Raw genomic sequence first — 13,259 nt, forward strand, 5'->3', positions numbered from 1 at the left:
ATAAAAATGCCAGAGCCGGTGCGACGTTGTGCCTTGAGGCCGATTTTTGCTACTTTATATCCACTTTATATGCTCGCAGGATGTCCCAATTACTTTGAGACTCACAAGCGAAAGCTACACACAGATATGATTCGAGGCATGTGTGAGTGTGAGTGTATCGTATTTCAAGTCAGCCATGTGCGAATAGAACTTAATCTGCAACAAAATGTCGCCAAAGGTGGTTGCCAGGACGGGGCCGTGTGCTCCAATGTCTGTGCAAGATTACTTTCTATATTTTCAAACGTCTTTTGCTCTGGCCAACATATACACACATGTGCGACTGTATGTGCGTGTGTGTTTGAGCTTGCTCCATATAGCTACATAATTTTTTCCTCATACTCGGAGCGTTGCCTTCGGAGGATTTGTGACGGGATTTCCTTTTCTATTATTGGCATTAGGCATGTCCTGTGTGTGTTATGCATTTAAATTGCGTATTTTTCTTAGCGATTTGTCTGCTTATCGCCGGGTCGTACCGAACCAGGGGCGTGGCCAGAGGAACAGGGCGTGGGGAAGGCCTGCGAAAGCGGACTAAAATTTCTTAATGTTTATGGGCGCAACGTTTTTCATTAAATTTTTGCTTTTCCTTTGCTCAGGATGCAGGATGAACCTGACTCCAACTAGTTTACGATGCCAGCTGTAAATATGGCAGTAAACTATGTGTTTCATATTGCTCAGCAGACCAAGGCTGATCCTTGAAATCCTTTTTTTAAATACACAGCAATTTTTATGTAATTTTAAAACAAACAGTCAGCCGAACGGACACCGAATGGTATGCTACATTACGCCCACTTAGGAGAGAGTTGGAGGGAAGTGGAGTAGACTGAGCAGACCCGCATTATCCTTTTATCCGAGCAGTGCTTGGCCAGTGCCTGGCCATGTTATCAGAGACAGCAGCGACCGCAGCAAATTTTCAACCCTTCTCATTAGAGGATTTTAAAGGATAAAACGCGACGCAGGACGCTTTGTTGTTGAGTGATACTTTGCGTAAGTCGCTCTAGGAGAGGGTGTGGCTGATGCCCAGACGCCTAGCCGCTGGCTATTCGACCATCAGTAGTTCTTGGCCTGGTCAGCTGCTCTCTCTGCTGTTGACTTCAAATGTGAGCATTACGTTTCCGTGTTTGTTTATTCAAACGGAAGCAAAGTCGTTCTGTTACAACGCCGGTGGCAGCAGCCCAAAGCCGAACCCCTTGCCAGCATCAACTACATCTACATTTACATTCACATACTTTGCACCCTTTGTTGGACACATCCTTTTCACTGTTTGCTGCTGCTGCTGCTGCTGCCGTGCTGTGTGCATGCAGGCGATCAAAGCTCAGAGCAATTAATCATTTTGTTTGCCCTTTACACCCATTTATTCAGCCTGAACGCCCCGCTCTTTGGGGCAGCGTGCACATCGAAGAACTGAGCCTGGCACTAAGCCGAGCCAGGAGGCATATCCCTCGATATGCCCACCCCGTGGCACCTAAGCAGCACTCAAATGGATGCTGGCATCAATCTCATGCCCAAGCAACATTTTTGGCGCTCATTTCGCTGTCGCGCACAAAAATCACAAAACCAACACACGCCAACACACCAACACATCAACACACACACACACACATAGTCGTAGTTTTTCATCTTTGACGCAATTTGAAATCGCTTGGAAGCCACATCCCTTGGAACAGTGGCTGGGCAATGGCATCCCGCCCATTTTCGCCCTGTGCTTCGCTCGGATCTGACCAAGCGCTTACACCCACTTTGACTCTCTGTCATGGTCGTGGGCGTGGGCATGCTTTTTACACTAATGGGGGCGTGGTATAACAGTCGTGATGCCATAATGAGCTCAATTCTCAAAGAATGTTGTTGCGCCACATACTCCTCTATCCCTAGAGCAATCCCAGATACCCTACCCCCAACTCACATCAATGGCGTCAATTATTTCATTGTCGGCGTCGTTGCTGTTGATGTTGTTGTAGTTGTTGTTGTTGTTATTGTTGTTGGTGTCTTGTAACTGATGACGCTGCTTTTCGCTGCGTTGAAAATTTTGTGCTGATTTTGCATTAAGCGATTTTGATGTCAATGCCTTTTTTCCAGTTTTTGGTCCACGGTCCATTCGAACATGATGCGAGTTATTGTTGTTCTTTTCTTCTTGCTGCTTTGCTATTATTGCGCAGTTTGACAAATTTGACAGGGTGTTGCTTAATAGTCAGAGAAACACAGCATATAATAGGGTGTGTAGTAGCTAGTCATGAGTCATTAGCAGGTATACTTACTGTTAGTGGTTGCCTGAATGCCAAAAGTTAGACTCTCCCTATAGAGGAACTATAGCATATATAATAGAATATAGAATATATAATATATAGAATATATATAGTAATGCAGCTTGATGTAGCAAGAATATACTGAAATGGAGTTCAATATAGCGCTCTGATTTAATGATTGTTAATTATTATTGTTATTATTATCCTTTCTAACTACTTTGATTTAACGTAACTTATTCTGGGACCTGTGAGCAACACTGTTTAGTCGATCGGTAACAATTTTCTTTGCTTAACTATTCAATCGATCAAGAAAGACTCAATTCATTCAATGATACATTCTTTTAGTATATTTAACAGTTCATGATGAACAATTGACCAATACCAATCCATCATTAAAGACAATTTCTGATTTCTGAATGACTGGACTGATAAATAAAACGAATCAACAATGAACGACTTAAGTAATCAAATCAGCTGCCGAAATGTATATGGTGGAGACAACATATATACTATCCCTTATTTTTTATTTATTTAAAAAAACAAGCAGCAATTTCTAGATAAAACTACTAAGAGTAGACACTAAAGTGACCACTTGTCAAGCTTTTTAAATCATTTCAGTAAGTATAGTATAAAAGGATTTACACTAAGAGCACTTCAAACTGATTCTCAATATGCCACGCCTCCAGTGTGTGCGTTCCCAATACCCCTACATATCATTTACTACGGCTATTCTATGTGCTCACACATGTAGGATGTAGAGTGGATAGACAGAATGGCAAATATTGTAAGAAATCAATATTCTTTCTTCATTCTAATGGGCATAGGTATGAGTGTCTGATTTTATATAAAAGTATATAAAACATAGATGTTATCTAGAATACACCAAAGAAAGAGTACGACGAGAGGAGTTTTTCGATTTCTGGTATTATTTGCAGAAAGATATTTGCGTTTTGATACCAGACTTGTTAATAACTTATGAGCCTGGCATGGCAACTCGCAGCTGTTTTACTGTCACGCAGCGCACTCACATATGCAAATGCCAACCGAATCCTTGCCATAGCCTTTCATTTCAGATCAGAGCTGGGCGCACTTCTTGCGCTTGTTCCTTCAGAAACTGTCACATTTCAACTCACATTTTTATTTATTACATTTATTATGAGAAATTCTACATGCGCGCATACGCAAGTGTTGAAATGCAATAAAAGTGAGATGCCAAGCAGCATACCTGCTCCACCCCACCGAAGCACCCTATCAGCTAACACCCTTAGCACGGACTACGTGCATGAATATGCGCGCACCTTTTTCCTCGTTTTTCATTTTTATTTTTATTTTGCTTTTTCTTTTCTTTTTTCTGTTCTCTCTTGCTCTCGGTACGCAATTCGCATAATTTCACACACGAAGTAATTTTGCAACACCCCACGCAGGCACTTGCAACTCCTTTTGAATTTTCACACCAATTTTTCAACTCGACAAACCCGCTCGCAAAAAGTATAAAAATCAGCAACAAAAAAATCCATTTCATATATGAATGTATGGAAAGAAAAGTGCAAGGAAGGGCTGGGCGAGGGGCAGGCTGGCTGACTGGCTGAGGACTATCATCGTGGTGCCATAGGAAACGCACGCTGATGTGCGAGAAAAACACATCCGCCTGGCTGGAGCAGCCCGCCTCCCGCAATCCCAGTCCTCAGCCCATGGCCAGCTCGTTGGTTGGCGGGCTCGTCTGTTAGCCCAATTTGAATGCGCTGGCGCATATATCATTCCAGTTGACAGGACAATTCTCTTATCTGCGCAAAGCCAACAAAACAGCCGCAGCCGCAGAGTCAGAGTGAGAGTCAGAGCCAAAGCCAAAGCCAGATCCATAGCCTGCATCGCAGTCGCTCCTCTTGAACGCGGTTCATGTCCAGGCTAAATGAATATTTAAGCAGAAAAATCTCATGCCCATCAATGGTCAAAATGGCCAATGGCCAATGACCAATGCTTTGGCCTTAAAGCGGCCACAGCTTTTGATGAAGACGCCGTCACAACAGCCATCTATTAGAGACTCGAATGTGTGACACATTTATCAAGCAGCCCCAAAGACAATCAAAATTAACGGTGGGCGTGCAGCTTGGTCTGGTCAATCAGAATCTCTCACTCTTGCCCTTCCCTCTCCCACACACGCCCTTAACACACGTACATTATCCAGGCTGGGCGAGTTGGTTGTGTAATTTGTTCAAGCTGCTGTTGTCGTCGTTGTCATTAAAAAGCCATTTCCCCCATATATCATCGGAGCCACGCCCATGCCTCTGGTCCAAGTGCTGGCATATAAATTACTTTATGATATTGTTTTGAACCTGCGCGACAAATAAGATTGTCAGCCAAGGACTCGAGGGTTACACCGGGCTCTGAATAGGTCATGCCGTCAGCCGTCAGCTGGCAGCATCGAAAATTGAAAGTTCTTGCGATTGGGATTTGGCGAAGCAAGCGAAGCGAACGAAGCGCTTTAACCGCACTTATGGCCCATTTGAATATCCTGTGACCGAGCAATAAAAACGTCACTGACAACCGTCACATACACATACACACGTTCATTCACCCACACAGAGACTGTTTTGTTAAGGGTCTTACTTATCAGAAGGATGGGCGGAACATTGTCGAGATGCTTCAGTGTCAATTCAATTTTATTTTCATTGTGTCATAACAATAACATAAAATTAAAATAACATAAAAAGGAAATTGAGGATGCACGGAAAACAGTTCGCTTCGAGCAGTAGTAGGAGGAGCAACCGAGTTGTCGGCTGCAAATCAACTCAGCGTAAAATTGTCAGGCCGTATACCCGTCTTCCCTGCTGCTGATGTTGCAACAGATGTTGTTGTTGCTGCTGCTGTTGCTACTTCTGTTGTTGATATTATCCTTGTTGTATTTCGTCAGCGACACATAAAAAAAAGACACAACAAAGCACATGAGCTCTGCATAAAACAGGAACCGGAAATACATCAGCGGAACGGAAGTCGCAAAGTCGTCACATTCACATAACAATGATGGCAGCCATACACCCAGCATGCAAGACATTTCGCTTTGTTTTGTCCAACTTTAAAGGCACTATGGGTGTGGGGGTGGCGGTGGCGGTGGTGCCCATGACGTAAGAGCACAGTTATGGCGTAAAGTATGTAACGTAATAATGTCGCCAACAGTTACCAAAAAGCAGATTTCGGCTTTGCAATCCGGCCAAATGGCTGCCACCATTTTTGTATCCTTTTTTGCGACGTTGTTTGGTGTCTGGTGTCTGGCATCGCGTCTGTCCCTCTGCCGTTGCCAGGAATTCATTTGGAAAATTAATAAAAATATATGTGTTCGTTTTGCTTTTGTTGCTCCAGCTCAAAAGAATATTATGCGGGTGTCAGCTCGCATGGCGCAAAGTGAAAGGTTTTCCAGATTAAATACTTTAATCAGCAAAATCTATGCTTTACGCAGCTTTACTCACACATTGTCCCAGTGATATCTTCTAGCATGACTGATGATAACTCTGCAACTATGTAATATATGTACTCATGACACATATGACTAATCCAGCCAATGATGCTTCACGAGTCATGGACGATAAGTCTTCACTTGGATGTAGTCTTGCATACATTTAGATTTGAAACTTGTACTTCATAGATTTGTTAAGAGTATCGTGAAAAAGAACGAGAATATTTCATTCAAAATTAAAGTAACATTTTATACTTTATTCGTATTTATTCAGAGTTCTGTCATTGACTAGATGTTCGCTTTTTTTTTGATTATTACTTTTAATTCATTAACACAACTCATTTATTTGAAAGAGATTGCTGATATCAGTGTCCAGTATTGATAATTATTTATTATCAAGTCAAATAGATTATGTAAGAAATAAAATTGTTACAGTCGGATGAAAGCGACTCCAGAATGTTCACTCACATTCCAGAAGGGTAAGAGCTTAGGAGCTCTTTAATGTATATATTTTATCTCAATGTTCACAGCCTCTAACAAAAGTGGATACATTATATTTAATCAATCTTAAGCGGAGAGTGCTTCAACTTAACTGTTACATTTTTGGAGTATCTCCATATACATATTATATTTTTATCAGTTTAACGAATGTGGCTAAATTATGGATACCAAATTTTAAGAGCAATAAAAATTGTATAAAACATACAAAATGGAGACTTCAGCTCTAAAATGGCAAGATTCGATAACTTTTTTAACCGATTTAAATAAAAAACGCTATCAGTAGCTACAAGCTTGATTCTCCCAGGCTATAATGAGATCTAAGTAAAATTATGAGACTCTCTAGCTCCTACAGGGGAGATCAATAAGTTAATGGATGAGTACAGGCGGACAAACGGAGCAGAGCTAGTTCGACTCGACTGTTAATCCTTATCATCCTATGTCAGGCCTCCTTCCGTTTGCTGCATGCATTATACGAAAATCCGTAAAACGTCAATTCCCAATTCAATGAGTTCAACATGTTAAGACTTTACAAGTAGAGGGTATTAACGAGTGCATGTTCCACATTATTCGCGTTCATAAAGAGACACAGACAGACAACGAGACATATCTTCAATTTATTCTATTCATGAACGGGTATAACCAACCTGACTGAATGCCACAAAATCATAATTTCTCTCTGCATAGTTTACCTGGTCAAATCTGTTTAATGTGCTTGTAACATTTTATATAATCACTTAATGCAAGTTAAAGAAATTGTTTTATTTCTAAAAAATGTTTACTGCCAAAAACTCAAGTATATAAAAAATGTTGTATATATTCAATCAATTACAGTAGTGAAGCAGCTGCACCAATACACTTAACTTACAACTACATCAATACTCTGTCTCTCTTGCTATCTCCTTTTCAGTGAGTCACAGACACTGGCCCACACAGACACATCATTAATGTCAACAATCTGATAACCGCAATTTCCCTGGCAAGCCGTAATGCAATAGACCAAAGCAAACAATTCAAATTTTTTTAGCCAACATTCAGTCGAGCGATATGCACAACAACAACAGCAACAACAACAATGGGCGACTTAATAGAATCGGGGATAATTTTTCAATTTTTCAATTTCGTATGCGTGGCGTATTTAGAATACAATTCGATTAGAAATGCTTTTGCTCTTCGAAATAATAAATTAAATTTGTTGCGTTCTCCGTCTGCAGCCCCATTGCCAATGCCATTATCGCAGTCGATGCGTGGGCGGAAGCTGGAGCGAGCGAGGGAGGGAGCGAGGTAGGTAGGTGGGGATGAGTTTTCAGCAACCAGCTGAAGTCGCTTGGCGGGGCGCAAAAGGTTGCGAAATTGCGCGACTGTTTGCCAGTTGGGGAATTCCTGCGGCAACGGGCTGGAAAAAAGTGCGCCGCATGCGACGGCGAATCAATTTCCTGCAAAACAGAAAGCCGGCATCGAGCCTTAGTCCTTGGGTGCTTTCTTAAAATAACAAAATTACTTTTTATATGCAGCCCAGGCCGGGATACAGCAGCAGGAGCAGCAGCAGCAGCAGCAGCAGTAGCAACAGCAACAATAACAACATGCCATTGACAACCATTAATCATGGACGCCTGTCAGGGCGGGTCACAGGCCTGGGTGTGTGACTGGAAGGAGGTAGTCATCGTCATCGTACTCGTCGTCTGTCTACTGATTGTCCTGCGCTGCAGTGTTGCTTTATTTTTTCCTTTAAAGTTTGCCTTTTACATGCTAATGCCTGGCACTGGGGCTCAAGTCATGCTCGTGCCCATGCACAGCCACGCCCAGCTGCGAAATTGACAAGCAAGCCGAGTGCGTTGTGACATGACACTTGCAAGGGAGCCAGGGACTCGGCAACAGCAGTGCCTCTACGAGGACGTGGGCGTGGGCGACAAGCAGAAGGCGGCAGGCGGCAGGCGGCGACGGCGGCGGTGACGGCAGGCTGCAGGCAGGTTATGTATGCCATCATTAGACGTGGTCCGTTTGCCACGCCCGTCCTGTTGCCCACTGCAAATTGGCAGCTCGGCAATGGACGGCCGTGTCATGTCACAGGCTCGAGCAGCAGCAACGGGCTTTGATGGCCCGGTCAAAGTTCAATGCAAAAGCCAAATTCCAATTGTCAAGATGTTACTACACTTTCATGTGTGCGTGTGTGTCGGACATGTCTAATTGCTCAGTTTATGAGAGGCTGCATGTCATAAAGTGCAAATGCATGCCGAGCCACCTAAAAGCAGGCAACGAGACATGCAACATGCAAGCTGCGCTGCTATTTTGGAGCCGGACTGTGATTTGTGTGTGATATTTGACATGCATTTTCAATTTAGCAACAGCTTAAAGAGTCTCTGCCTGTGACTGTGCCTCTGTTTCTGTCTCTGCCTCCACTTCTGACCGACCATCGAATAATGAATTCCATTCATTTTGTTTGTCTGCCATCGTCCTGTGCACAGTTCAGTTCAGAGTCCCCACTCCGAGCTCGAGTTGCGCACACACTTGGCCAGGACACGATAAAAGTTTATGCACTGCAACGGCCAGCATTGACATTTCAAGTGCTGCCGCTTCGCAACGCTCGATGGAGGTGCTCCTCGGAGGAGGTTCACCAAGTATGGCGCCATCAGAGCACATAGTTTTAATAATGCACAAGACGACGACTCCAACGTAAAGTGGCATAAAATGCAGGACATACGAGAGCTCCGATGCGATGCGATGCGATGGCAACGGCGGAGTGCGCAAAGATAAGACCCGGACTGTCCAAGTTCCGCCCAAGCACTCGTACAGCCATCGTCAACAATAACAACAAAAACACCAGCAACAACGTCTCCGGGTAACACAGAAGGTGGCCAGTCTCAGACCCAGCAGAAAACCTAGTTGCGACTGCTACTATGTCTATTCGATGTCAAAATGAATACTTTTGCATTATTTATGCCAGCGCATTTATTTGTTGTTCCGATAACGAAGCAAAAAACGGCATAAAAACTTTATGAACTCTCTACAAGAGTCCACTGAGAAATGAAATTGACTTTAAAGAAATGTATTAAATTGTGTCTGCTTTGCCAAATGACAAATCAAATGAAATTTGAATTCTCTTTAAACATAACTTAATTTGTGTGAGTCGAGGCAAAGGCAACTTGGGAGTGCCTGAAGTCATTGAATAGAGACATCCAGATTTATAGAAATAATAATTATTTGCATATTCATTACAGGCAGCTGCCTAAGCAATTTATTGTGAATTGTTTTTAGAATCTTGCGGTTAAGTGACACAGCCCAAGTCACAGTTTTCTATATATATTAGAGACTTAGAATGATATTGCAGTGCTTTTACCCAAAATAGAAAAAAGATAGATTGGAGTGGCCTTTAGGAACTTCTTGCCAGAAGGTTTCCAAAAAGCGCTTCATGCGTAAAGCAGACACATGAGGGCTTAACACGTTGACATGGTCAAGAATCTACGTATCCTTCCACTTGGCACTTACATTTACACAAAACTCGTGTTTTCAATGTGTGCAGAATATATCAATTATTAGTTTTTTGAATATTATTCCATCTCTGCTCTCTATATCAATGATCAATTGCAGCAGGCAGACAGATCGTATCGCATTTTTTACTCTTAAGGATTATTTAAACTCTTGGGGATCATTTGGTCAATCGCAAACCTTGAACTGATCTAACCCAGCCTATTTAGTATCTCCTCCAACACTTTGATCAGCTTTAAATTTCATGTCAAAGTCACAAACCAATTTAATGTTGCAGCCCTAAAGTATGCCATACATTACTAGAGTCTGGAAATCAGAATTAGTTGAGGTTTATTTTTTTATTTTTATTTTTTATTTATAAAAGTGTAGAACCTGTACAATCAAATTTAGTACCTTAACAACATATGTATATATATGGAATTAGAGCCAAACCAGTCACAATATGAGGAATTCAAAGGAGACAGTTTACACCATTCCCATCGTTCTGGCAAAGCCTTGCCGTTTAAGTCGTCTTAGGGGTCTGGCAGGGATTAGTCCTCTTGCAAGTAGGCTTCGGTGTCGTTGCAGTCTGTCCGTGTATCTGCTTGTGTGTCTTCCAATCTGCTCTTCGACAGTAAACAGCTTAAGGTCTCTGTGGAGTATTGAGCCGCGTATATACCAGGGAGAGTTGGTTATCTGAGGTTTATTAAACTGGAATAACTCATATCTTATACAGCAGAAGCCACTAGATATAGAACCTATATAGGATTATATATAATAAAATATTCTCTGTAAATATGTTAAGTTGTCTTCCCTTCCAATCCGATCAGATCAGAGCTTAGTATAATCCCCTCTTTAGCATAACTGAAGTGCATTGACACATAGTTTCGTACTTGAACTCAAATCGTTAACCATTCTTCATCAGGCTCTAACAGCTGCTACACAGAGTGCAGAGCCCATGATACGCCACGTCACAGACACGTTAACATTCGAAAGGCAGTCAAGTGCTTGTTCCTTTGCGGGCACAGACAAGTGCACTTGACAGATCCACAGGAGCTGGCGATGTGTTGTGGGGCAGCGCCCAATATCAATTGAGTCAAGTAGCTGCTGTTCTCGCTGTAATGCTTAGCTGAAGGGGACACTTGGACGAGAACACATGCGACCGCCCGGAACTCTTGAAAGTCGTTTACTGGCTTTGAAGGAGCTGCTCAGTGTGTTTCCTTGCGACATGTTGAAGGTATCATTGATAAACAGTTTATATATATAGAAATTACACAGAGCGCTCTACAAACTTAAACTTGAACGGTATGTTGGGCTTCACAAAGAACTGGGCCTTGAAGGCGTTCTCGATTGGGTAGTCGAAACCCACTTCAAAGTTGCGCACCAACCTGGCTACGGCTATCTCCAGCATCATGTCCACAATGCGCTTGCCGGCGCAGGCGCGCGGTCCGAAGCCGAAGGGCAGATACATGAAGGGCGTGGCCGTGTCACCTACCAGATTCGAGTTGGACTCATCGCGCAGCCAGCGCTCCGGCAAAAATTCGCGCACCCGCGGCACAAACTTTTCAATGTTGGCCATTTGATAGTTGGCAGCGATGCCCACATCTGTGCCAGCCACGATCCGATAGCCACTTAGGACCACGTCGTGCGGCATGCGGCGTAAAGTGCCAGGTCCGATGGGATACATGCGAATGCCCTCCTTGATACAGGCGCGCAGATAGGGCAAATGCGCCATATTCTCTATGGTCAACAAGGAGTTCTTCTCAGGCAGCACTCCCTTAATCTCTTCCAGTAAGCGGGCCTGCTTTGCGGGACTCTTGGCAAGGCTCAGCAGAGTTCCAGTTAAGCTGACAAGTGTCTGAATGTTGAGATGAAATCTTTAGCTGCTGTTCTAAATGGAAGGTTATAGGGAGTACTTACTGGATCCACACCGGCAAAGAACAAGTCCATCGCAATAATTACTGCCGCCTTGCGATCAAATTGCGCTAGTTTCTCCAATATGCTTGTCTCTTGACCTGGCTCAGTGGCAAGACGTCCAGCCCGCGCATCCTCTTCGATGCGTTGCAGTGCCTGCTGAATGTGGTTATAGCAAATGTCTGTGATCGTGTCCAATGCCCGCAGCAGCTTCTTGAACATGGGCACTGGCAGATACTTCCAAATTGGTGGCATAATGTCCAATTGGAAGCTCAGCTCAAGTATATTTTCCAATGCTTGAATCAATTGCTTTGCTTCCTCGCTCTCCCGGTTCTCACCCAGCAGGCCGAGGCGCGTGTTGAGCGCCACAGAGCCAATGGACTCCAAGATTAAACGACGAATATCTTCGCCAAAGTCCGCGGGCACCTCTTGAGTTGTCGGATCTCTAATGGCTCGAATGCTGCAAAGCGAAAACGGCCGTTGTCACTCAAGGAGATTTACATTCGTGGTCTCATCTTACCGTTGCAGGAACTCATCATTTACCAGGAGTACATTGTTTATATATAGCTTGGCATTCCGTGGCTGCAGCAGAATCGGGTTAACGGCAGTGCGCATCTTGCTCCAAGCTGGGCCATTGCTAAGCACAAAGATATTTCAAATAGAGCCACAGATTAATTTCGTCTAACTCACCCAGAAGTCAAGCCATCTGCGCCCTCGTATATATCGCGTCTGTGGACTTTTTTATAATACTCGAGGGTCTCGAAGCTACGCCTGTAGGGATACTGTCCCTCGTTGCGAAAGATCGTCGCATAGTCTACCGGATTCAAGGTAATCACAACATCCCTGCCAGCCACGCCAGGCATCCGAAATATGTCTCCATAGCGCTTATTCATATCCAGAAACATTTCATGGACTGCAACATTCTTATAGCGACCTGCAGTTGGTTGTTGATAACAAGCAAATGCCATTTGAGAATAGTTTTGAGAGCGCGCATAAAAGAGCGAACCAAAGAGAAGAGTGCTTGAAGAGCTTTCGATCACTTACCGCCTGGTAAGAAAGATCGCACAAAGTTTAATTTACTGGGACCCGGCAGCTCCGAGTAGGGCTTGGATTGCTCCAGAGGCGTGGCATCTTTAGCAGCTCCAGTGCCCTGCAAATGACATCAGGAAAATGAAGCTGTCAATTCACTATGAAAATGTATACCTTTGTGGCTAAGGCCCTCTCGACTTTTAATAGTCGAATGCTCAGCTTTCGTGGCCCACCCAACTGCGTCGACAACATTTTGCGTACTGAAGTTCTCAGTGTGCGCCGCTCAAAAATTTGACTAGATGTTTTATTAATTAATTCCCTCGGTCTCATATTTTGATGGCGTGCTGAGCGAGCTTTACGTTCTCTCAGCGTGACGCGAGTTGATTAGCTTTTATGTATTACTTGGTATGTTTAGCTTTGTTTTGTTTCGGTTCGTGTTATTTTCACGTCTCTTTGGCTGCATTTAAGCTTTATGAGCTTTGATCAAGAAATTTGTAAAAATGTTATGGCTAAGCTTTTCACTTTTATCTAACGTTTGATTAAATAAAACTCATTTTACTTATTTGACTTTTTCGTTGATTGATTTGTGAGTTTAAGCTTTACACTCACTTATCACTTTATAT

The 13,259-nt window shown here is 43.3% G+C and overlaps 1 protein-coding gene across 1 annotated transcript; it reads right to left on the bottom strand.

Moving 5' to 3' along the window:
• Positions 1-10,506: 10,506 nt before the first annotated feature.
• Positions 10,507-12,901, bottom strand: LOC111601776 (probable cytochrome P450 12e1, mitochondrial). The gene is made up of 6 exons (XM_023318522.2): positions 12,811-12,901; positions 12,652-12,757; positions 12,298-12,541; positions 12,128-12,244; positions 11,614-12,067; positions 10,507-11,551 (listed from the first exon to the last, which is right to left on the bottom strand). The coding sequence occupies exons 1-6, from the start codon at positions 12,886-12,888 to the stop codon at positions 10,964-10,966; spliced, it is 1,587 nt and encodes a 528-aa protein (XP_023174290.2). The 5' UTR covers positions 12,889-12,901; the 3' UTR covers positions 10,507-10,963.
• Between the last annotated feature and the right edge of the window lie 358 nt (positions 12,902-13,259).

This window comes from Drosophila hydei, unplaced genomic scaffold (genome assembly GCF_003285905.1).
Source record: "Drosophila hydei strain 15085-1641.00,03,60 unplaced genomic scaffold, DhydRS2 tig00008137-arrow-arrow-pilon, whole genome shotgun sequence".
In the NCBI taxonomy this organism is placed as follows: domain Eukaryota; kingdom Metazoa; phylum Arthropoda; class Insecta; order Diptera; family Drosophilidae; genus Drosophila; species Drosophila hydei.